At 46.0% G+C, this 25,946-nt stretch overlaps 1 protein-coding gene across 1 annotated transcript; it reads left to right on the top strand.

Moving 5' to 3' along the window:
- Positions 1-5,733: 5,733 nt before the first annotated feature.
- On the top strand, positions 5,734-25,746 carry LOC308340485 (uncharacterized protein C13orf42; the record flags this gene model as incomplete). The annotated part of the gene is made up of 4 exons (XM_080799687.1): positions 5,734-6,150; positions 23,089-23,236; positions 24,769-25,009; positions 25,635-25,746. The coding sequence occupies 4 exons, from the start codon at positions 5,734-5,736 to the stop codon at positions 25,744-25,746; spliced, it is 918 nt and encodes a 305-aa protein (XP_080655813.1).
- Between the last annotated feature and the right edge of the window lie 200 nt (positions 25,747-25,946).

Below are 25,946 nucleotides of genomic sequence, written 5' to 3'. Positions count from 1 at the left end.
AGTTAAAAGTCTCTTATGGTTTGTCTCCCTATCTATTACTTCCCATTCAGTTTTCCTTCCCTTCCCCTATAATCCTCTGGCTGTTTCTTATATTCCACATATGAGTGAAACCATATAATAATTGTTTTTCTCTGATTGACTTATTTTCCTTGCTATCTATGAGCATGGAATATTTTTCCATTTCTTTGTGTCTTCCTCAATTTCTTTCATAAGTGTTTTATAGTTTTTAAAGTACAGATCCTTTACTTCTTTCGTTAGGTTTATTCCTAAGTATCTTAAGTTTTTTGGTGCAATTGTAAATGGGATTGACTTCTTAATTTCTCTTTTTTCTGTCTCATTGTTAGTGTATAGAAATGCAACTGATTTTCTATGCATTGATTTTATATCCTGCCACTTTGCTGAATTCTTGTAGAATTCTAGCATCTTGGGGTGGAGTCTTTTGGGTTTTCCACATAAAGTATCATATCATCTGCAAAGAGTGAGAGTTAGACTTTTTCTTTGCTGATTCAAATGCCTTTTATTTCTTTTTGTTGTGTGATTGCTGAGGCTAGCACTTCTAGTACTATGTTAAACAATAGTGGTGAGAGTGGTCATCCCTGTCATGTTCCTGACCTTAGGGGAAAAGCTCTCAGTTTTTCCCCATTGAGAATGATAATTCACTGTGGGCTTTTCATAGATGGCTTTTATGATATTGAGGTATGTTCCCTCTATACCTACACTGTGGAGAGTTTTAATCAAGAAGGGATGCTGTACTTTGTCTATTTTGTCAAATGCTTTTTCTGCATCATTTAAGAGGATCATATGGTTCTTGTTCTTTCTTTTATTAATGTAGTGTGTCACATTGATTGATTTGCGGATGTTGAATCAACCTTGCAGCCCAGGAATAAATCCCACTTGGTCATAGTGAATAATCTTTTTAATGTACTGTTGGATCCTATTGGCTAGTACCTTTTGTGAGAATTTTTGAATCCATGTTCATCAGGGATATTGGTCTGTAATTCTCCTTTTTGGTGTTGTCTTTGTCCAGTTTTGGGATCAAGGTAATGCTGGCCTCATAGAACGAGTTTGGAAGTTTTCCTTCTATTTCAATTTTTTGAAACAACTTTTTGAAGAAGAATAGGTAGGTATTCATTCTTCTTTAAATGTTTGGTAGAATTCCCCTGGGAAGCCATCTGGCCCTGGGCTCTTGTTTGTTGGGAGATTTTTTTTTTTTTTAAATTTTATTTATTTATTTGACAGAGAGAGATCACAAGTAGGTGGAGAGGCAGGCAGAGAGAGAGGAGGAAGCAGACTCCCCAGTGAGCAGAGAGCCCGATGCGGGACTCGATCCCAGGACCCTGAGATCATGACCCGAGCCAAAGGCAGCAGCTTTAACCCACTGAGCCACCCAGGTGCCCCTGTTGGGAGATTTTTTTATTATTGCTTCAGTTTCCTTGCTGGTTATGGGTCTGTTCAGGTTTCCCATTTCTTCCTGTTTCAGTTTTGGTAGTTTATTTGTTTCCAGGAATGCATCCATTTCTTCCAGATTGCCTGTTTTGTTGGCAGATAGTTGTTCATAATATGTTCCTAAAATTGTTTGTATTTCCTTGGTGTTGGTTGTGATCTCTCCTCTTTCATTCACGATTTTATTAATTTGGGTCCTTTCTCTTTTCTTTTTGATATGTCTGGCCAGGGGTTTATTGAGCTTACTAATTCTGTCAAAGAACCAGTCTAAGTCTCTTTTAACTGCCTGATGCCACCCCCCAAATTTCTTCAGCCCTGTCTCTCACTATGTGTCCCTGATCTTGGCCCCTCTGAGTTAGCCTACCTCCCACCCTGCCTTCTTATTGGCAGCAGACCCCAAACTGGAGTGGTGCCTTCCAGGGGCGTCTACAAGTGCAGTCACCAACCCTCTGTGTATTCAGGTGCCGGAACATTTTTAGTCTTATGAACCACAGAGGATCTGATGTTTACTCCCTGGCACATTTTTAAGGGATTTCCAAGTACGTTACAGCACGAAGGCACGGAGAGCCTTCTGTCACTCCATTTTCAGTCTCCACACGCAGGGGACCGAGCATAGGGCAGCAGGAGTTACTCTGCTTTGGGAGGGGCTGTGCTGCACTGGATAGAGATCCGAAGGCACAGGGCCCTGCATCTGAGCCACAGGAGGGTGTCTCCGGGGGAAACTCTTTCCCTCTCCATTCATAGCATAACCAGAAAGTGAAATGTTCCAATGTGCTATGGAAATGGACCAACGTGACATGGGATCCACGTTGTCAAGCTTTGTAATCTTACCCTTCATTAAATATTCAGCACGGACGATTTGATCTCTTCCTTTTCTCAGCTTCCCCCTCTTCCTCTGCATTCCCTCCTTCATTCCTCCTCTCTATTTACCTGCCTGCTGGGAAGTGCTGACTCAGGGTCTCTTGCATGTTGGGGACACAGCCAATGGGATGTCTAGACACAGGACGAGTGTACAGATCATCTGCTTTGACTCAGGACTCTATGGGAAGCACAGCTGCAGTGTGGTGGGAGTGGAGAAGCAGCAACCCTGAGACCATACGGGTTACAGCACAGTAATGGTCAGCACACCCAGCTATGGACGAGGGACGTGGTTAGGTGCTCTCCTCGCTCCGTGCTGGAAGGGATGGAATGCCTGGCCATGTGCCCTCAAAGAGGTCAGTGGGCCATTCTGGAAAGCTAGCATCCTAGGGAAACCCAGCATTGGCCAGGGTGGCGGGCTCAACCAGTGATTTCTGCGCTGACCGTTACTAGGGCTGGCCTCAACCTAAGATATTTACACATATCGAAGGATGAGAGGCCTGGGTGCAGAATATTTGCCTGGAACAATAGTTTGGAAAGTACGCTGGAAACCACAAAATAGTCATAGTAGTAACAATAGTTTTATATTAATTATTAATTGTATGATTTCATATTAACACTTTGGACTGAGCAAATATGACATGTTAAGTGCTCCCTCTCTATTGCCTCATTTAATCATTACAACAACTCTATGAAATAGGTAATATCTACTTTTGCAGAGGAAAACACCAAAGCTCAGGGTTTAAACGGCTTTGCTAAGATGATAGGGGGCAGACCTGTGAGCCACACCCACTTCACATGAGGCCCATGCGGGCATTCTTTCCTGCCACCTGCCCTGCCCACCGGGCTGTGAGCATGGCGGCAGCCCCAGCAACAGGGACGAGCCCGGCGTAGGAGTAGACAGAAGCTCCAACACCCTCCTTCACGCCTCCTGCCCATAGCTACCATTGCCTGGCGCTGGCATTGCTGCAGAACAAGCCCTCTGGACCCCTCTGGACCGCTCTGCTTCCCCGTGGGATTCTGCCCTTGGAGTTTGAGAAATTCTGGAATGAAGCAAGGTTTGACACACTGAGTCACCTTATGCCAGTTCTCTGGGGCTCTGGCCAAACCTCAAGGCTCTTGATATCTACATGGGGAGTGCGTCTGGTCTGTGCCGAGTGGGGAACTCAGCTCCAGGACCAGCTGGGTCCTTTCCGTCTATAGCGGGTGTGGAGGGGCGGTCTGGGTGCAAGGATGCAGGCCCTTCTCCCTTCCCCACCTGGGTGCTTGCCTAGCATTCTCCACCTTGCAAGGGAGGAGTCAGAACTGGGGTCCCTGATTTGGGATCTGATGGGCATTTGTAGTTTCCTTAGAAATACTTTTTAAGACCACAAGGTGATTTCACCCATTTCTTCTGGTGAGGCTATGAGAAAATCTAAATGAGATATAAAGGCTGTTGTTATTGGAGATGAACTTTCCCAAACAGAGATGACAAGTATTTTTGTAGGGAGAACATATTCTCTCCCCTCGACTTCCTCAGCAGGAGCTCTGGAGAAAGGGGTGGCTTTGAGACTGTCTGACACAGGAGGGGAGAGTCATCAAGCTGGGCCATACCTCCTGCCCGTGTCCTGTGCCTTAGTATTCATGAAATGCTCTGCTAGTGATGTCACTAGAATTTTCCATCAATTTTCTTCATAAATCTGGCCCTCAGGAAGAATCCAGCAGGGAAACAGGAGCAGAGAGGAGAAAAATACATAGGAAGATAGTTTCATTCTCTGGGATCAACAGGTTAGATTCTTGGGACATTCTGGATATGATATAGATCAGACTTCATTTTTTATCTAACCTTTTTCTAAATCCATGTAGAATTAGTATCATCCTAAGTCCATTGGCAGAAGCTACTGAGAAAGGTCATAGTCCCTGGATTCCTTTAGGCAGAAATTCTGTGAGTGCTCATTTATTCTGAGTGCTTCAATATTGTGCCGGTGAGAAGCCAGAGTGATGGGCAGGACCTCAGAGGGTGTGACGTCACAGGTCCATGGCACCGAGGGGGGCCATAAGGCCAGCATGCCGGCCTTTGAAGCTGGGTGGTTTGGTTTGAGGACAAGTTTCTCACTCACCAATTTAGACCTTAATAAGTCTCCTAACTGCTCCAGGCTCACCTTCCTCATCTGTGAATTGAGGACCAATAATGAATGGAAAGGACCTTTCTCTCCCAAGGATGCCACGACGGTTCAGTAAATTAACGTGCCACTGACACTGAACTCTTTGAAGATCTGACAAAACCACTAACACTTTCTCTCTTTCATATGGCAAAAACAAACAAAATGGAAACCCGGCAGAAATAAACCATGCAGGTACACATAGCTAGTGACACCCCACAACCTGTTTCTGGGGTCTTGTGGATTTCCTCTAACACCTATCCCAGCTTAAGCAAATGCCTGGGCTGCAGATTTATAGGCTGTAGCTTTCTGAGTGAAGTCTGGGAGAGAACCAGGCTGTGTAGAGAAATGAAGGCAATAACCATGTGTCCTATTAGCTTGAGAAAAATCCTTGAGGGGACATCCCTGAGATCCCAGTGCACTCAGAGGATGCTCTTGGAAAAATAGTTTGTGTCTGATTCTGACTAGTTTGTTTAAATGAAAAATGTGTTTAGCTAAGTTAAAGAACGGGTCTGCCCCATCTCGGTGGCCACCCTCCTTTCACTAAGGCTTTTGTGCAGAAAGCTGTGGTCTGGACACCTGAATCCTCCTGTCTCCACAATGGGCTGCTATCCGGTAACTGCGGCAAGGTCTCGTTACGGCAGGGTGACGCGCCTGCAGGACGCGGACAGGGCCCAGCTTATCGAAGATCTGAGAGCCTCGGGCCAACGGCTCTGGCTCTGTCCACCCTGGCCTCTCGCAGGGGACTGGATTTTACCTCAAGCAACACAGGAGTTTTGGCTTCGCGGTGTTCTCGCCCGGTAGGATTTCGCTAGGCATTCAGGACCAGAGCCAGCTTGGCCCAGGTGGAAACGTACAAATCCAGACTGAGATCAAACCAGACGGAGGGAGACCACATCCAGACATGGAAAAGGAGCAGGAGAGAAAATAGCGGAGCAGGAAATGCAAGGTCACATCCAGCTGGGGCCTCCCGTGGAAGAGCATCGAAGGTCCTCGCATCTAACGGGGCTTAGAGGCCACCAGGCCTCCTGCTTGTAAGCTCCCGGGGCCCCACCTTGTGTTTCCAGGTGGTGGATGGCACCGTGGTTGGGGCATGGAAATGTGCCCCCCAGGAGAGCTGCCCAGCCTGCCCGCCTGACCCAGCCGGCTGCCGTCTCTGGGATTCCGGAGATCCGAGGCCTCCTGGCAGGCAGATGGCGGGAGGCCTGCGTGTTGGCTCGTCTCCCCCCAGCTAGATCAAGTGGCACGGCGCAGGCAGCTGGAAGGCACCCGCGGGGAGAAATCCAGCACTATGCTCAGAAAGCTGCACTCCATCTTTAACTCGGGCCCGCAGAGGAAGGCGGGGGTGGCCACGGGTCCCGGCTGCGACCCGGCCAGCCCCACCGTGAGGCTGACCCGCAGCAGCTCCATGTACGTGGTCGGGGACCACGGGGAGAAATTCAGCGAGTCCTTGAAGACGTCCACAAGCACCAGCAGCATGGACAGCAGCCTGTACTGCCTGCAGCAGGAGGGGGACCGGGCGTGGCTGCTGTCTCGCCCCCAGGACTGCCTGCAGTACTTGCAGGAGCTGCTGGCCTTGCGGAAGAAGTACCTCAGCAGCCTGCACGACCTGAAGCCCAGCCGCGCCCCCGGCCTCTCCTCCCCCTCCTCCAACGCCTCTGAGAGCGCGGAAAGGGGCCCCGGCCGGCCCACCTCCAAAGAAAGAAAGGTAAGCGCCGCTGAGACGCACAGCTGCGCCGAGAATTCTTCCGAGAGCCCCAGGTGCGCGCGGGGGACTTGGCTCGCCCCCTTTTCCTTCGCGCGCGCCACTTAACTCATCTGCACCTTCGGAGCCCCAGCTCTTCCTCCCTTAGAGACTCTCCACCGCCCTCCCCTCGGCCTGGGGCAGGGTGGCCGTCCCCTGCTGCTTCTCTTCCTGGGGGAGGCCCTGGGGACGGGAGTTCGCGGTATGTGCAGGGCAGCCTGGGGCAAGACCTGGGCTTGGGGTCAGCGCGCTGCGTTTGCATGTTTGCATGTCGTGTTTGTCATCTGCCGCCCGCCTGATGGACGGCAGGACGCTTGGGCGGCCCCTGAACATCCCAGGGAGACGTGCGCTCTTCCCGGGAACGAGATGCTTTCTGACATCGAGGTGTTTGGCTCCACGGGAGCCGAAGGCTGGAGGAGGGGCTCCATCTGCGGGTTGGGCCCCGGCCTCCTGGGGACTCAGGCGCAGTCTCCAGACACCCTGTGACTTCACGGAGAGGGCATGAGAGCTTTGCAGGGCCCTGGAGGCTTCAAGCCCGGGCAGTCCAAGCAGGAAATTAGCGCAAGTCCCGGCAGTTATTTCGTGGTTGCTACTCACCCCGGTGTTTGTACACAGTATCCCTCCTTGAGCTTTCCACTAATGCCACAGGGGAGCTGCGACAGACTCCTGTGTCCCGGAGGGGCAAGCGGAGGCTCGGTGACCTGTTCTGACAGGACCTCCAATTCCTTGGAGCACTCCTTCCTTCAGTCTTCAATTTTTTTTCCCCCCTCAAATGCCTGAGGCTTGAGGCTGTTTGAAGTTCCCACCGATAGTTTCCCTGATGCCTGGACAGCGGACCTGTCTCTCCCACATCCTGTTTCTGCAGAGCGCGCTGTGGGCTGTGGAGGCCCCATTACCGTTGAATGACTGATTGGCCAGCTATCAGATCTCTAGGACTTGGCCTCCCCCCACAGGTTTCAGCTGTCTGCATTTTATCCCAGGTGGCAGTGGTTTAAATAACCATGTTTGTTAACCCCCCAAATACATCAGTGTCCCCGTACCTACTCTTGAGTTCCAGAACGGACCCTGTGACCGGCCAGCACAGTTCCTTCAGGGTCACCTCCCATGACAGACTGGGCTGCAGGGGGCTCTGGAGTCCCTCATAGTTGGATATCGTGGGGTTCTCGACTCTGGTTAGAATCCCCCCAGTCACCACATTTTCCTGAAAAAGAAAAACAAATGCAGTTGTCTCTTTTGAAAGCCTGGCTCCCCTCCTTCTTGCACTCCTCCTAGTTCAGCAGTCTGAAGCCCCAGGGAGGGCCCAGGGAGGCACAGAACACCAGCTCTGGCCCTGTGGACACAACGGGCACATTTCCTCGGGAGATGCCTCTCACCATGACGTGACCAGAAAAAAGTGTTGTTGTTGTTTTTTCAAAGATTTTATTTATTTATTTGACAGAGAGAGAGATCACAAGTGGGCAGAGAGGCAGGCAGAGAGAAAGGAGGAAGGAGGCTCCCCGCTGAGCGGAGAGCCCAATGTGGGGCTCGATCCCAGGACCGTGGGATCACAACCTGAGCTGAAGGCAGAGACTTAACCCACTGAGCCACCCAGGCACCCCCAGAAAAATGTTTTAAAATGGCTTTATTGTTCGTCAGACCAAGACCTGAATTTTAGTGGGGTCTTTACCAGCTGTGTACCTTTGTCAAAGCAAACCTTTGGCCTCTCTGGGCCTTGGTTTCTGTAGCATAGAAATGGAAATAAGAACATACCCCTTGAGGCAAAAGCAAGATCCTGTCTGTGATAGGACTTGGCACACAGTAGGCCTTCCAAGGCTTACTAACTCTGCATGGAAGGTGTGGGAGGCTTCTTAGCCTCCGGCAGACCAGCACTCTCCTTTGTGGCTCCTAAAGAAAGATCAGGATGCTGGGTGTACCTGAGATATAATGGGTGCCCTCTCCAGGGCTGGTTGGGTGGGAGGAGCAGGGGACCCGAGAGCTCCTTTCTTCTGGAATGTCATCCCCTTCCTGCATTTGTAGAAAATGCCTGCTGATCTTCAGGTTTGGGGTAAACACCATTCCTTCCCCTGAGCCCTTATTATATGCTGAATTGTGTTTCCCCAGAATCATATGTTTAAGTCCTAACCCCCAGTACCTCAGAGGGTGACCTTATTTGGAACTAGGTTGATTACAGATAAAACTAGTTGATTGCGGGTATTAGGGTGGGGCCCTAATCTGACAACACCAATGTCCTATAAGAAGGGGAAACTGCGATGGACACACACACACGTACACACACACACACACATGGGGAACCCTAGGTGAGGTCTGGAGTTGGCTGCTACAAAGCCAGGGACCTCCCAGAAACTGGGTGGGGCCTGGAACACATCCTTCCCTAATGCTTTAAAGAGAACATGGCCCTGACAAGACCTTGGCCTCAGACTTTTGGCTTCCAGACTGGAACAATAAGTTTCTGTTGCTCCAAGTGGCCCAGGGGGTGGGACTTTGTTATGGTGGCCCTAGGAAATGAGCACAGCTCTCTGCAGAATTAGCCTTTTCTTCTCTCTCCCATTAGTCTAAACACGTCTCTGTTCTAGCCTTTATCATATTCTCCCGTGGCATGTTGCTTGTGTGTCTCCTTGGTGCATGGCAGCCACTTTGGTATGCGTGATCAAGCTGAAACAGCATCTTTGTCATTTTTCTGTCCCCAAAGCACAACCACTGGTCACTTATGAATGCTTTATAAAGTCTGGTCTTTTGTGCACAGATGACGGAAGCGCTGGCCTTGGGGTAGGGAGTGAGCGGTGTTCTCTGGGCACCACAGCACCGTGGAGACCTTTCCTCCCTCCTCATGAATTGACCAGCCCCCAGCCTGGCCACAGAACTTACGTTCCTCTGTCTGTCTCTCTTTTCTGAAAAGATAATGGTTTTTAGGCTGTTCTGTTTAAAACTGTCAGTAAGAAATATATGTTATACACAATTGATGAAGTATTGAACACTACCTCTGAAACTAATGATTACTATATGTTGGCTAATTGAATTTAAATTAAAAAAAGAAAAAATATGTATTTTAGATACTAACTTAGTTTATTCAATACAACCAAAACAAAAATTCACAAGATACAGTTATTCCTATTCTCTGTTTGGTACTCTGATATTTTTCCAAAACACTTGATACTATTTTTTTTTAGTTGTTTTGCATGTTGGTCATGACACACTAAATTTATTCCCCAAGCCACTCCAGGGTCCAGACTCACATTTTCTCACACCCTGGTAAGCCGCTGCAGTAGGGCCTGCTGAAATGTTAACAATGGCTAAGGAACGATACATCAGGGTGCCAAATGATCTGGGGTCCCAGCCCCGTGGAGATGAGCGAGCCGGGACGAGTAACGTGTGGATCGTAGTGAGGACAGGCCAGAAGGGAGGCGAGCCTGGGGGTGGTTATGGGGAAGCCCTCCTGAGCCCCTGCACTGAGAGGGTCCTAGCCAGGCCCTGTGACAGTCCGTTCCTCCCTCCAAACAGGAGGTCATTACGAAAATGAATGAAACACATGGTTTGCAACATTTTGAAGTCAAAACAAAAAACCTACCACGGAGAATTTTTGTATCAGCATCAGGTATGAGCTATAGTTTGGGACTCATTGTTTAGATGCTCCAGTGTTAGAGTTTGCAAAATGGTGCAAAATTCAAGTGTCAGAAGGAGAGCATATTGGAAGTGGGTCCTGACCTGGAGCACGGAGTTTCTGAACCAATAATGCAAAGCCACCCAAGCCCCTGTCCTGGGCACCTCGGACATTCCCGTCAGCAAAGAGGCACCCGCCAGTCTCCTCCTCGTGCCCCAGCCGGGCTCTTCAGCCATGGCCCCCAGGCCCAGCCAGTGACAATCAGCAGTTAGTCCTGACTTCTAACCATTCTCCACACGTGCCAAGTACTCGCCCCAGTCCACAGAGGGGAGAACTGGGTTTCCGAGACAGGAAGCGATTTAGGGAAGGCTGTGCACCTGGTGAAGAGAGAGCCAGGATTTAAACTGTGTCTGCATTGTGCCAGAGCTCACACGCTTGCCCATGGAGCCACTGTGCCTTTCAATCAGAAAATGTAAAATATCTGTCAGATGAGAGTGTGTGGCCCCTCAGGATGAGGTGAGGAGGCTACTTTATCCTGCACACCCTGGCCAGGGAGAGTCATCAGGGAGGTACGTGCTTCCTGTCCCGCGTGGACTCCGTGCGAGGGAAGAAGCTCTCTCATGGGGGCTGCGTGGCCCGGGCTCCCCTGTGCAGGAGAAACCCGGACCCAAAGCATCGAGCTCTCTCCTCCCCACCATCTGTGAGTCAGATTTCCCTCCGTCTCAACACAATTCCTGCACACGGTTACCTCTGACTCCATTTTTACTCTTGGTCCCTGCAGCACCGAAACCCTGAGTGTGTGTTGTCTACTTTTGCACTAGGAAGAAAGCTGGGCAGACAGCGTGAGCTCAGCTACAAGGGGAACTTCACAGTGGGGCGGACTGTATCTTCAAACCATTTCCACAGAAACACTTTCATTCTTCCTCACTCATCCTACGAAGTATCTGAGAGGAGCCACCTACCGGCAGAATAAAGCAGCCGCAGAAATGGGACAACTGGGAGAGAATAAAACATCAACAGAAAATCAAGGCTGTGTAGATCATAATTCAGCAGCTACGGAGGAGTTTGGCTCTGTATCTCTTGGAAGCTACCATAAAGAGAGCTGGATTCTTATTAAAATTCTAAGAGGAAGAACTCATACCCTTTGGTTAGTGGAAGTGAGATTTTATTTCCCCCAGCTTTACGTTGCAGAATTTCTCATATGGGCCCTGGTGCAGAAACCACGAGAGATGGGGCTGGTGATGCCCTCAGTAATTTTTAAGTAACAGCTCATCAATAGCTATGTCCTCCCTGCCTCCCTCCCTCCCTTCCTCAACACGTTATTGTTGTCAGGAACAGGGTGTGTGTCAGGAGCTGTTCTAAATACTGGTGAGCATGTCAAAGTCCCTGTCCTTGTGGGTGGTCGCACTTGTGGAAAAGGAAGGTAATAAACCAGTCCACACGTTTCTGGTGGTGACTTCTCAGAGCCTCTGCTGCGACAAGCTCATCTTGCATCTTAGTGAGGGTCCAGGCAGTGGCACCCGAGTACCTAACTTCTGACCATCCCTTATGGACCCAGCGGGGAATTCAGACGCCTGACGATCTTTGTCCAAAGCCTCTGAAGTTGTTAGAACTCTTTCCATGAGAGAGTTCTCCATTACAGAAAAATGTCTGTAAAAAGCAGAAAGCTATCCTGTCGTGTTTCTTGCTCTTTGCCCCCCTTGTCTCAGCATCTTCTGCCATCTGTTTTGGGGGTCTTGTCTGGGACATGACAGGCTTCAGCCTGTGTCTCCCCCCTTCACCTAGTTCTTTAGGTAATTTCTTCCAGCTGCTGGGAGGGGCTCTGAGATACTTGACTTCTATCTTTCCACTCCTCATAAAGACTGCTTCTCTCAGCTTGGATTTTTTTTTTTTTAATAATAGCTTTGATTTACATACCATGAAACTCACCCTTTAAAGTGTATTACTGAGTGGTTGTTAGTATCTTCAGAGTTGTGCAACCTATCACTAATATCTAATTCTAGAACATTTCATCACCCATTTCAGCTTTTTTTTTTTTTTTGTGGTGAAATGAACATAATATTTACCATTTTCCACATGGTACTTCTTAGCCCCTTAAATGAGTGCTTTTTTAGGTGTCCCCAGCTTATGGATAATGGAGTATATCACAGTCAATGAATCCTTAAGAAATTAAGTGTTTCTCTTTGGATTTTATATAAATTTTTTTAGAGAGAAATGTGTAACACTGGACCCCTTTCAAATTGTTACTTGTCAGACAATAATCAGAGTTCTTCACACTAGTCTTTCATGAATTTTCCCAAATGATCGTTTACTTCATCTGAAAGACTATGAAGCCTTAGTTAATACATTTTTAGACTACTTTACACAATGTATTAGTAGTACACTAGAAAATGAATCCATTAAGAGGTCAGGGAGGCCCTAAAGTACTTCATTTAGGAAATCAAGAGAATGTTTTTTTTTATAAAAGGTCTGATTATTTCTTAAGATGTGAAAGTCTTCTTAAGTAAAATGAACTTTTAAAAAATTTACAATTTTAGTCATTTTTTTCCATTTTAACCATTTTTAAAGGTGCAATTCACTGACATGAAGTGCATTCACAATGGTGTATTGCCCACTACTCTCCTTTCTAGAACTTTCTTGTCACCCCAAACAGAAAGTCTCCTTCCCAAAGAGTAACTCCTGATTTTCCTGCTACCCCCACTCCTGGTAACCTCTGTCATGCTTTCTGTCTCTATCAATTTGCCTAACTCTGGAACCTCAGATAAATGGAATCATATAGCATTTGTCCTTCTGTGACTGGTTTCTGTCACTCAGCATGTTTCCCAGGTCTGTCCATGTTGTTGCCTGTGTCAGAACTTACTTCCTTCTGTAGAGCTGAACAGCTTGGGTTTTGATGGTTGGTGAAGAGGAAGAGTTCGAGACAAGGCTCGCTCTGCCCAGAGTTCTTGTTAGCAGGGGTTGGCGGCAGTGCCCCGTTGAACACTGCCCAGATAGCTTGAGCTGGACATTTTCTGAAGTGAGGGCTACCAGTCAGCCACCGCAGGCAGAAGAAAACATTATTAATTCTCTTATGGGTCATCTAATTTTGAGCAGCTTGGATTCCTGATATGTTTGTCTGGATGAACTAACTGCAAAGTGCACCCCACCCCTGCACCCTGCCCTACCCCACCCCAGCTAAAGAAATTCACCTGCTACAATGGTTTAAAAAGAACCAATGGAGTTCTGGAGAATGTTTGCCAAAAGTGATTGATTTTTATTTCAAGTGGTTTTATTCTGGTAATAGTTTGCTTTTAGAGTCAATTTTCTATTGAGGCCACCCAATCCTGAATCATCATATAAGACCATGTCAACAGCAAATAGAAACTTCTTCCTCCTCTATGGCAGAAGGATCTGAATCCAATTCATCTAAAAAGATTCCAAATCTTTCATGTATAATATGCATATATAACTTCATACAGATAGAAGGCAGATTCTAGATCTGTTTTTACACCTCTGAAAATTATTTTTCAGATCTGCTGGGGAGACTTTGTGCAAACACAGTGCTATTAAAATGCAGGTTTTCTGGAGTGTCAGTTACTGGGAGAGTCTCTATCACTTGGCCTATATCTGGTTTGCAGAGTTGAAAGGCGGTACTAATTCAATATGAGCTGCAACGAATATTCTATTTTGCTTGGCAGAGTTCTCCACAAGATGACAAACAGTATGATGATGATTGATAACAAAGCATATAGTTCCAGCAGCCCCTCTCAGTCAGACCGCAAGATGGATAAATGTATTCCCCAACCTATCTTGCAAGCACATGCTGTTTGCTTAGCCTAGAAATAATACGTCCTCTTCCCCTTTTCCTCTCTACCACACCCAATTCACCTGGCTAACTTCTTGTCTTTTAACAGAGGAGAAAGCATTTCCCTAGGAAGCCACTTCTCACATCCACAAGCGAAGAGTGGATTTCCTCCCCTCCTTGAGTCTGAACCCCCCATCTCAGCACTTAGCACCCAGCACTGTAATTGTCTGTTCATTTGTACATTCTGCTACTGGCCATGAGCTCATTGAGTGAGAGGACTGCATCTGATTTATCTTTCTATCTCCAGCCTCTTGCGTGGCTCCAGGCACATAGCAGACATTCAATAAACCAATAACCTGAGAAACTCCAGCTGTAATTTAAGAAGGTTTATTTTTTAAAAGATTTTATTTATTTATATGCCAGAGAGAGAGAGAGCACAAGCAGGGGGAGCAGGAGGCAGAGGGAAAAGCAGGCTCCCCGCTGAGCAGGGAGCCCTATGCGGGGCTGGACCCCAGGATCCTGGGATCATGACCTAAGCCGAAGTCAGTTGCTTAACCCACTGAGCCACCTAGGCGCCCTTAAGAAAGTTAAGAAGAAAACTTACACAGTTTGATGGAAGATCTGAAAGAATAGTAGATTTGTTGTTTTCACTGACTAGAAAATTATCTTTTATTTTTAGTGGAGTAGAATATAGTTTGAGTATATTCATATGGAATCATATCCTAATAATTAAAATATCCAGTGTGTAATGGATCAGAGTTCACCACCATCAAAAAAAACATTTTGGGTAAACTTAAAAAGAAATTTGGGTGATAAAATTATATTAGATAAAATTTATAAAACACAGAGAAATATAAGAAATAAAAATAACTTAGAATCCTACCATTTAGAGATAATTACTATAAAATGTTTAGGTATATTCTCTTTCAATCATTTATTTCCTGCATATTTACATATATGTAAATTAGGGTTGCCAGCTAAAACAAAGGATGCTTATTTAAATTTGAATTTAAGATTAAGTGATGGATTTTTTTAAGTATAATTATGTCCATGCAATATTTGGTATATATTAACCCTAAAAAATTATTCATTTTTTTATGTGAAATTGAAATTTAACTGCTGTCCTATAATTTTATTTGCTAAATTTGACAACCCTAATGTATGTGTATGTATGAATTTACTAAATCTGGCTTATACCACATACTTTTTATAATCTCTTTTCGGTTAATATTATATTTTGTGGATTGTCTCCTGCCTCATTAACTAGTTTTTGAAAACTAAAGTTTTAATGACAAAAAATATAACAGCTCACATTCTTTAATTGTGAAGAGTTACAAATAAATACATCCTATCTATAAGGCATGTTTTAGTGATTCCTAAAAGTATGACTAATGGGACAAAGTTTAAAGGTCATTCAATTTTAAAGATTCTTCTATATATTGCTTTCCAGAAACATTTTATAATTTACACTTTCATCAGTAGTGAGTTAAAAAGCACTTCTTACTGCATTTTATTAACACCTAGTATTGCATTAATTTATAAAGTTCACTGATGTAATAAATTGCATTATTTTATGTACTTTTCTTTGATTATTGCTTGAGCAAAGAAGGACCCTTTTAACTTATCAAACCAATGTGTACTTCCTGTTTAAGGGATTGCCCATTCAAGCCTTCTACAGTTTTCTTTTGGATCCATTAAAGATTTCTTATTTCTATGAACTCATATTAAGAATATGAGCACACTGTTTGCCATAGGTGCTAAAAATATTTTCTCCAAGTTACTATGTATATTTTAATTTTATTTGACATTTTCTGGTATATAAATACTACTGACTTTTATGTAGTCAAAGATACCCATTTTTATCTTTGATATTTCTTCCATTGCTTTTCTGCTTGGAAAGCCTATTATGTCTCAAGGTCAGCTGGGTATTTGCCATTTTTTTTCTTTTTTGATAGCTCCATTTAAAAAAAAAACCAAGTCTTCTACCTATCAGCAGTGTATTTTGACAGGAAGTGGGAAGTGAGAATCCAACTTGAATTTTCCCCAAGAAGCAAAGTTTCCCACCATTTAGTGATAAATTCATCCCTTCTCTCTGCAGATTGTGATGTTTCACTTATTGCATGTGTTGGTTTTATACAATGCTTCAAGGATATGAATTCAAATCAACTTAATCAGGTTTCTAACTGTTTGATAAGTGTGAGCAATTTTTTTTCCCGCTCGGTGTTTTGTTAAAGTGGAATGATCATTTAGATGACATATAAGGAGAGGAGCTCCCAGGTGTGGGCAGAAGAAATAGTGTCCTTAAGATTAAAAAGCAGAGAGGAAAAAGACCAAGCCTATCAACCTATGAGTCTGTGATATCTAAGATCAAGACAGAAGCCGTGTGGCTCCATTTCCAAAATGATTGTAGCCTTTAGTTATGATAGGTGATGCCAAAGCCGAGTTATACTAGAGTTTATGACAACTTCTTCCTTCTTTTTATCTCTTTGGATTGATTTTCTCAGCTCTCTTTTCTATTTCACCATTTTTTTTTTCAGTTCAGGCAAGTGTAACATTTAGCTTAAATTTCATTGAAATTTTGTATGTAGGTATATATGTATGTATGTAATTAAATTCCAATGATATACCCTTTTCCTAGTTGCTGTTTCTCATAGTTTCAGTCCTTGTTCCATAAACTCCCATTCTTTCTTCACAGCCCCCTGTTCAATTGCGGGTACACACTTTCTTAGGTGTTGTAATATAAAAGGGATAAGGTCAATATCACCTTGGACTTGGTCTTAAATATCCATCCCAAGGATGGCAGAGGGTGAAGAAGATGTGTTAGAGCTTTTAGGGCTTGTCCTCAAAAGCCCCCACCTTTTTTGGGTGATATTAAATTGCTTGTGGATAAGTATGAGCTGTTTTGCAATAGTTTCACACAACAGAATGATCCAAGGGAAAGTGGTCTCTCCAGTCCTCACCAGTTCCACATCTGGTCCTGGAAATTTACTGACATTCATATCTCCAGATATTATTTGTTCAACAGAGTATTACCAGTACTCCATAAAAATCAAGAGCACGGAGTTCTTAATATTTGCCAAGTTAAATCCAAAAGGATACATAGGCAACATGCAAGCTGATTGGAGAGTATAAACCTTAGGTAATGGCGTGTATATAACATATATTCATTCACTCAATGAATGATTACCACTCCATGCCTGACCCTGAACTAGGCACTTAGCATTCATAGGTGGAAAGGCAGTCTGCTTGCCCTGACATGGCCCGTTGTCTCAAGCTACAACCCTCAGCATCACTGTTGGAACCACACTGATATGCTGAGTTTCCTTGGCAGAGAAACAGGTAGAATTTCAATCAGAATATTGGGAGTTGTGTATATCTCACAACCTTTCTTATATAGGCAGGGGCTGGTGGTGAGCTATCATGGGAGTCTTATCCATGAGTGTTAGTTGCCAAAGCATTGCCAAAGAAGAGGTTACAGATTGCTGGTCTCATGTGGGGCTAATGAGGAGAACACAATGGGCGGTAATGGATTGTCTGCGCCAGTCAGAACACGGGCATGGACGAGATGTGCCTTTGTCTGTCTGCTGCAGTGGGGGCAGGTGACATGGGAGCTGGCCCTCCAAAGGAGGTGAGGGGATACCCAAGTAGGAGAGGTGAGAGGAGGGTAGACATTTAGGGGTGGTCCTCTGGGCTTTGGGTGGGTTTAGAACGTCCCCCACAACCTAACCTCTGACACGATATTCCTGTTTGAACGGGAAGGTCAATTTGTAGAATCCAGACCTGTTGCAGACAAATAGTGACAGATCCTAGAAGAAAAAGAATGGATGGGAGAAACCCAGGCACCCAAACAGCAGGTGAAACCAGGCAGGATGGCCGATGATTGAAATGCAGGAAAATATCATACACTGCACTGGGGGTCTCAGAAATGACAATGAGAAATGTAGTGGAGTTCAGTTGGGGAAAGTGCAAAGGGAAAAGTAATTGGAGACCCAGGCCTGGTGTGAAGGGGGTGGGATAGGAAGGCTTGGAAAATGATAACCCCGAGGCCACCAAAGGTTCCATGGGAAAGGCACAGGGGAATGGAGCCGGCAAGCTGCTTTCAGCCCACGTGCCTCCTCCCCAGGGCTGCTGTGGGGCCCACAGCGAGGGAACATGAGGCCTGTGACACGGGGCCCCGGGCAGGTGCAATGGGAAGGTTGTCCAGAGAAGTAGTTAAAAAATTCTGGGCTAGAAAAAAGCCAAGTTTGGGAGTGAAGCAATCCTCTTCTAGCCAGAGTTCTGAGTTCAGAGAGGGAACACTGTACTGCATCCCACCCAGGGGTGTGGACGCCTGGTGTCCCTTCTTGTACAACTACTGCCCCGTGAAGTAGATTTTCCTGTGATATTGGCCTGGGCCCTGAACCCTGAGCCTCGGTTGTTGTCTCTCTTGTGCTAGAGACCAAGAGAATGTGGCAGTGGAGGCAGAAAAGGCCAACAGAAACTGTGGGGACGCAAAGAAAAAAACCAAACCGAGAGTCAGCCTGGGTTTAAACCATGACTGGAAAAGGCTCAGATGTGTAGCTTAGCCTTGGGACTCAGAAAGTCACCACGGTGCCTTCATTTGGAGACACGTGAACGTGCACTTAAGGTATGACTGATTTGCCAGATGGCTTGATGCTTCCCATTCTCTCCATCAAGCAGATACGTAGAGAGTAGAGTACTTATAATTAGACGCCTACCCCAAGCGAGGGTATTATTGGCAAAATGCAAAATGGCATATGCATTAAGCACTAACTCGGATAGCCGAAGATTACTGAGAAGCCAAAGAGCCGACGACAGGGGGCTGTGGTCTGTTCTGACAGTGGGTCCGCACGATGGGGAGCCAGGCAGGGTTCCCGGAGCGGAGGGGGGTCTCTGTCTACTGCTGTGAAGTAGTCCTCAGGTTACACAGAGTGAAGAAAGCAATGTTTACAGCCCTATCTCGTAGGCTTCATTTTGTTTTTTAAGGAAGTGGGTAAACACAAATATAAATTCACATTTGCTTATATGAAAAAAAAAAAAAAAGAAAGAATAGAGAGATAAGCAAGATCCTTGACTCCTACCCAGCCATGAAACCCAGGAAGCAAATCAAAGCTGCAGGAAGACAAGCTGAGGGAAGGCCTTCCCAGGAGGGGGTTTAGGTCAAGTTTGGGGACTGGAAGGGAAAGGTAGATGTTGGGGTGCACCCCTGTGGGGGCTCCTCTACACTGTTGTTGGTACAGGGAGAGGAGCGGAGCTTATTCATTTGCACTTATTTATGTCCCTACTTCATTCCATGAAGGGTTTAGGGGGAACGGACAAAGGCAGTTGTGGCAAGTGGGGGAGCTCTTCTTTGGGATAAGACTCAGCCACACAGGTAAATATGGGTCAGCCACAGATAAAGTCACCAATGTCTCATTCTCCAGGCACACTGAGATCTATAGGCTCTTCTAGCAGAAGCAAGTTTTAGAATGGGAATGTGTTGGACGGAGCAGCAGAGACCCCAGAAGTAGGACCTGGAAGAGTGGACCCTCCTGGGCTGGCTGAGGGGCTTCTATGTCAGGGTGGCCCTGAAGGCAATCGCTTCTCAACCTCGTAGACAGGGCAAGGTGTGGGAGGGAGACCCGAGTCTCAAATCCTAAAGCTTGAGGCTTTGGAGGCAAACGCTACATTTAAATATTTGGGATGACCAGCAAGTGTGCAGCTAAAAGGACCTTTGTCCGCTGGTTTTGATGGACAGAAAGTGTGGTGGCTAAAGTCGTCATATATGCTGATGATTTCCTTTTTAACTTGTAAATGTGATCCTCGAAGGACAACACTTGAGGAGTTTCTGGATTTACGAGATTTTCGAGAGGCCACAGTCAAGAGTTCCTTGACATAACATAACTAATAGTTGCGGTCTCTCTCATTTCTGAGCCTTTGGTAGTTAAGACACCAAAGCTGACTCTTTTCTAAATTCTTTAATAAATGAAAGTGATGGATTCAGGCTGCTCTGAGCTACTGGCCAAAGTCTACTTCCTGGAGACACTGAGGAATGAGCAGCTTAGATCATTTTGCAGGGTGACTCCATGAAAAAGAACCTGATGCCCACATATGAGACTGAGACTCTTGCCTTAAACCCAACACTGATGGAAGTTTCTGAGTCAGAGACTCAGAGACACCCTTTCCACGGGCGCTGAGATACAAAGACCTACAGACTTTGCATCCCTATTAAATAATATTCATCCTTCTTTTGGGGTTCAGTCCAGATTGTGTGGATTTCTCCATTCTTTGTTTCTCTATCTTTCACTTCACACAAAAAAATTCTAAAATGATAGGTGTCATAGTAGAATTAGGTTAGGGACTGAAGACCGTGGAGCCTAGAGGAGAGACCAGTCCAGGAGAGGAGTGTGTCCAAGTGGAGAATGAGTTGACCCAGCCCATCTTGATGGATGAGTAGGAATCAGCCCTGATGAGACATTGAAGGCAAAGGGACCACTAAGAAAAACCACAGGGAGGACAAGTATCAAGACCTGCTTTAGAGATGGGCCCTCCTGTCATATGCCTGCAGGAAGGATGCCTGGTGGCCTGGCCTGCTGTGCTCATACAGAATGCCAACCAGTCTTTCTGATTTCAGTCCTGCTCCCCACTCTGAACCCTTAGTGTACCTGGTGTTGCCAAGTCTGGTGCATTTCAAGTTCCCAAGGGTCCAGTTGTAACCCTTTTACTTCCCCAACCCATGATGTTCCAGAAGGCTGGTCCCTTTGCTCTTTCACATCTCCCCCACTTCAGTTGTTTTGCAACTGCCAGAAGTTTCTGGAAATATATCTTTCACTGATGGCCTCTTTCTTCTTCCCTTTGTCATTAGGGTTTCTTCTCTCTGCCCTCCTGGTTTCATTTTAGTGGGCTCTTTGAAGGGGGAGGATTAAGTATATGTGGATAGTATTCCACTTATAACACAAAAGATCCAAGTGTCTGTTGGGCTTTTTCAAACTTTTCTCTAAGAAAGCGCCTTACAAATATAAAAGGAAAAAAAAAAACCTTTCTGTTTAAAAATGTTTTTAGTAGTATGAAATGTATACATTTCACCAAGATCTTGTATGTACCTACAGATGTCATCATTTCATTTCCCAACATTCCAGCCTGTAATTTAATATTCACTTTTAATACCATCGCCCTCTAAAAATGCCCACATATGGCACAAAAATAGACACATAGATCAATGGAACAGAATAGGGACTCCAGAAATAAACTCATGGTTATAAAGTCAATTAATCTAAGACAAAGGAGGCAAGAATATACAATGGGGAAAAGACAGTCTCTTGGATAAATGGTGTTGGGAAAAAGGGACAGTTACATGCAAAAGAATGAAACCAGACCACTTTCTAACAACATACACAAAAATGAACTCAAAATGGATTTAAGACCTAAATGTGAGACCCCAAACCATCAAAATCCTAGAAGAAAGCACAGGCAGTAATTTCTCTGACATTGGCTATAGAAGCATTTTTCTAGATATACCTCCTGAAGCAGAGGAAATAAAAGTAAAAATAAACTATTGGTACTACATCAAAATAAAAAGCATTTACACAGCAAATGAAACCATCCACAAAATGAAGAGGCAACCTAGTGAATGGGAGAATGGGAGAAGATATTTGCCAATGAAGAGCTAATATCCAAAATGTATAAAGAACTTATACAATTCAAAACAACAACAACAACAAAAAACCCTCAATTAAAAAATGGACAGAGAACCTAAATAGACATTTTTCCAAAGAAGATATATAGATGGCCGACAGACACAGGAAAAGATGCTCAATTCACTCATCATTAGGGAAGTGCAAATCAAAACTGCAATTAGATATCACCTTATCCTTATCAGAATGGCTAGAATCAAAAAGACAAGAAACAAGTGTTGACCATGATGTAAAGAAGAAGAAACTCTTGTGCACTGTTGGTGGAAATGTAAATTAGGGCAGCCACTGTGAAAAATAGTATCGAGGTTCCTCAAAAAATTAAAAATAGAAGTACTATATGACCCAATATTTCCACTATTGATTATTTACCCAAAGAACACAAAACACTAATTTGGAAAGATATAGGCATCCTGATGTTTATTGCAGCATTATTTACAATAACCAAATTATGGAAGCAATCCAAGTGTCCATCAATAGACAAATGGATAAGGAAGATGTGGTCACACACACACACATACACACACACACTGGAATATTACACAGCCATAAAAAGATAATATTGTATCATTAAGAGACAACATGAGTGGACTTGAAGGGTATTATGCTAAGTGGAATAAATCAGACTGGGAAAGACAAATACCATATGATTCCACTCATAAGTGCAATCCAAAAAAGAAACAAAAGCAAATGAATAAACAGAAAGCAGAAGCAGACCTATAAATACGAGAACAAACTAATGGTTGCCAGAGGGGAGGGATGGGGAGTTGGACAAAATGGGTGAAGGAGAGTGAGAGATACAGGCTTCCAGTTATGGAATGAATAAGTTATGAGAACAAAAGGCACAGCATAAGGAATACCATCAATGATACTATAATAGTAATATAATGGGATAGCTGGAAGGTACATCTGCGGTAAACATAGCCTACTGTATACACTTGTCAAATCACTACATTGCACACCCGAAACTCATGTAACATGGTGTGTTCACTCTACTCGAATAAAGCAAAAATAAAATAAAAATGCTCACATAAAATAAATAACTCTACAGAGATCAAACAGCCGGAGTTAACACACATTGTCCCTTCTTATCCTCCCTGAGTTCTTTTCTTTCCTAAATTCCTCTGATGGTCTTTCATGGGCTCCCACGATGATTCTGTGCTTTTCACTGAGAGTTCTCCATGGAGGTGCACCAGGGGGCCTGAACTTCCCCTGGTGGGATTTTGTGAAGACCGTGGTGAGGAATGAGATCATGAAGAAGAACAGATCGGGACAGAGCCTGGAAGCTGGTTAGGCACACTGTAGACTTTTTTTTTTAAACTCCGTATTTTATCATTCCTTATATTTTTCAAACAATCATACTAATTTTTCTTCAATTTATTCCATGACTTGAGCCCAAGTTTGGCCACTTTGGGTCCTGAAAGCTCTTTCAGAGCATTTCCAATCTACCTTGTCCTTTCTTTCCTGCTGGGAGCCCCTCATTGCCTCCCGGAAGGAGCTGCACGGTCCCCTAATCGGGTGTTTACCTGAGGGGAAAATGGCCAAAAGAAGACTAAGTATTTTGCCTAAAGATCCATAACAGTGAGAACGAGGTAGATCTTACTATTTACTTGTCTCTCCTTGAGGCAATTAGAAACCCACTGACACACCACAGTTGTGGATGGGGCCATCCACCCTCCTTCCCCAGGGCGCTCATTTAAATTCACTGTTTAAACTCTGCAAATTCATAACCCCACGTACATTCAGCTTCAGTGACGCTGCGTTCTTTTTGGCGGTGGTGGCTTGCTTGTGTGTGGGTGCTCAGAGGCTGGCTCAGGCAACTCTCTCTCCTGCCCCCTTGCCTCTAGCAGAAAGCAACCGCAAAAAAGTACTCCCAGTTCAGCGCTGATGTGGCTGAGGCCATGGCCTTCTTTGATTCCATCATTGCCGAGCTGGATACAGAGAAGCGGCCCCAGGCTGCTGAGGCAGAGCCCCCGAACGAGGATGTGGACTTTGATGGTGAGCGCTCGCCCGGGGCGGGGCAGGAGGTGGGTGGGGGATGGTCTCTGGAGTGGGCTGGTGGAAGAGCTATGGGGAACCCCAACTCCGAGTAAAGGGAAACCCACACTGCACTCCGGAGTCCCGCCCAGGGCTTGCTCTTTTCCTGGGGGCGGGGGGAGGGGGCTTTGCTTTAGCTATCCCTGCGGCCACCCAGCCTACCCGACAACTGTCACGTATTTGGACCCAAACTCCTTCCTGTGGTCCACTGGCCAAGGCTGAGACAAAGCACTAAAGAAAGGGGTTAGAGGGGGAGCTGGTGTGACATGGGTGTGAAGACAGAGTTTCAGTCTTGCAAGAGGAAGAAGTCCTGGAGAGCCGTCCCTGGCCAGTGGGAATATATTCTGCACTACTGGACTGGTCACTGAAAGATGGCTCGGATGGTAAATTTTAGGTTCTCTGTAGTTTACCACTTTTTTTTTTTTTTTTTTTAAGAAGAAAAAGGAGCAGAGAATCTGTATTTAAAAATCTAGCTTCTCCCTCTACCTGAGCTCCTTTGGCACTCTCTGCTGGACCTGACTGCCCCTTCATCTGCTTTGTCCTGCCTCTGCCCACAGCGCCCTCTGAGGCCCTCATGCTCAGGGCTCTGAGGACAATGCACAGAGGAGCAGGGGGCCTGCTGGGCCCACCTGGGTGCCTGGAGAGGGACTGAGCTAAGGGCTGCGGTTGACGCGTTTGTCCTTGCCAGCCTGCATCACTGGCTCTCTCCTGGTAGAAAGCAAGCAATCCTACCACTTCATGAGCTCATCCCACCTTTAAATTCCATTACTTGACTGTCAGTTTCTTCCATCTTTGACTTGCCCTCCTTGGTGTCATTGATGACGATTTTATTCAGGGGTTACTGGCCGTAGTTGCTGAGGGACCAACTTTTGGCACCAGTACTACATAATTCTTGAGTGTTTTACTTAATGCTCAAAAGATCAAAGAATAGATCCTTGTGGTTTTTAGTTGGTCGGGCCTCCAAGCCCTGTCTCTGTGACATTTAGGTTCTCATGGAATTTCACAGATGATCCCTTCCACTCTCCGAGCTCACTGTTCCTTGCAGGGGCCTCTGCTCGCCCTCCTCCTTGACTGTAGCCCCTCAGTCCCAGACAGAGGCCAGCCCTCTTCTTGACAGCAGGGCCTGGGAAAGCCAGGACATGGGCCAAAGGACAGCAAAAATCCACCAAGGATGCGGAAAACAGGATCTCTTTGCTATTTTGTCCTCTGCTCTTTTCACTTCACTACTTGCAGTCCATCGTGGGTGGCTCTCCAAGTCAGTACACATAGATCTGTGTCCTTATTTTTAATGAACACATCAATATTTCGCCGTCTCCCTAACCATAATTGCAGGGTCAGGACAGATCGTCCCCCCTGCTTGCCTTTCCCATCCTCTCTAAGAACCTACTGTGGGATCTGTGCATTTGTCGTGGGCTCTCAGCCCGAGGCACTCTCTCCTGCTCCTCCCTGAGGGAGAGTCCTCCTTTCCCGGGTCTCCGGCTTCTCTCTTCCAGTTGCCACCAGCTCCCGGGTGCACAGCCTGCACTCCAACTGGATCCTGCGGGCGCCACGCCGGCACTCCGAGGACATCACTGTGCACGCTGTGCATGCGACAGATGGCCAGTTTCGAAGGACCACGGAGTGCAGGACCATTGGCACTCAGAGGAGGCTCGAGAGGCACCCCATTTACTTGCCCAAGGCTGTGGAAGGGGCATTCAACACCTTGAAATTTAAGCCCAAAGCCTGCAAAAAAGAGTAAGTGCTCGGACCACATCGTTCAGCCAAGATGTTTTCGTGTCCTCCAGACTCCTGGGGGGTGGTCTTTAAGGTGACTTGAGTCCCCAGCCTATATACCCAAAATTATTCTTATCTTTTCTGGGGGGAGGGAGATCATTGTTAAAGATGTTTTTTTCCTAGCTATGTTCACACTCCAGCCTGGTTCACTGCTGTCACCACTCCTCATGGTCACTTCGGTTGTGGATCTGCCTCCCTTCCTTCTGGCCTTCTTGGGCCACATGCTTTGTGCCACCCTCTTTCGTTGTCTCCCCACCCCCGCTGTGCCACTGACAACCTTGTGCTACAGATTTTTAATGAGCGGTTGGGGTTGAGTTGGGCATAGCACCAAGAGGGAACCAGCACCAAACTAATCAGATGCCCCTGCCTTGGAAAGGCATTGGCCTGACTTAGATGGAGAACTTCTTGTTGGCTGGGCCCCTCCTGGCCACTTTGCTACCATCTTTTGGCCTTTCTCCCTCCAGATCCAACTCTCCCAAGACCAGTTACCATTGTTAACTCCACTGGAATAGTGGCTCAGAGCGTCCCTTCTCTGTGCAACTAGCCAAACCACGCTTAAACCGTCTGCCTCATTCCTTCCTTCCAGCCTGGGGAGCCCCCGACAAATCCTCTTCAACGTCTCAGGAGAAGACATGGAATGGGATACGGAGCTCTTCGCGCCGGAGCCCCTGGCGTCTCTTGGGGGGGGACTACCATGAGGCTGAGAACCCCAAAGGGCAGTGGCTGCTTCGAGAGAAACTCTGGGAGCGAACAGTGCCTTGACTCTGAGACATTCAGCCTGACTCAGGCTGGGTCGCCGAGAAGCGGGCTGCTTTCAGCACAGCACAAGGGGTTTGGAAGGGTTGAAAATGGAAATTGGAGCCAAGTCAAGCTCATGAGCCCAGCAGCACTGCCCGCT

Source organism: Martes martes (genome assembly GCF_963455335.1).
Source record: "Martes martes genome assembly, chromosome: 3".
Classification (NCBI taxonomy): Eukaryota; Metazoa; Chordata; class Mammalia; order Carnivora; family Mustelidae; genus Martes; species Martes martes.
The sequence above is the reverse complement of the archived record's forward strand: the minus strand, read 5'-3'. Positions and strand labels throughout refer to the sequence as shown.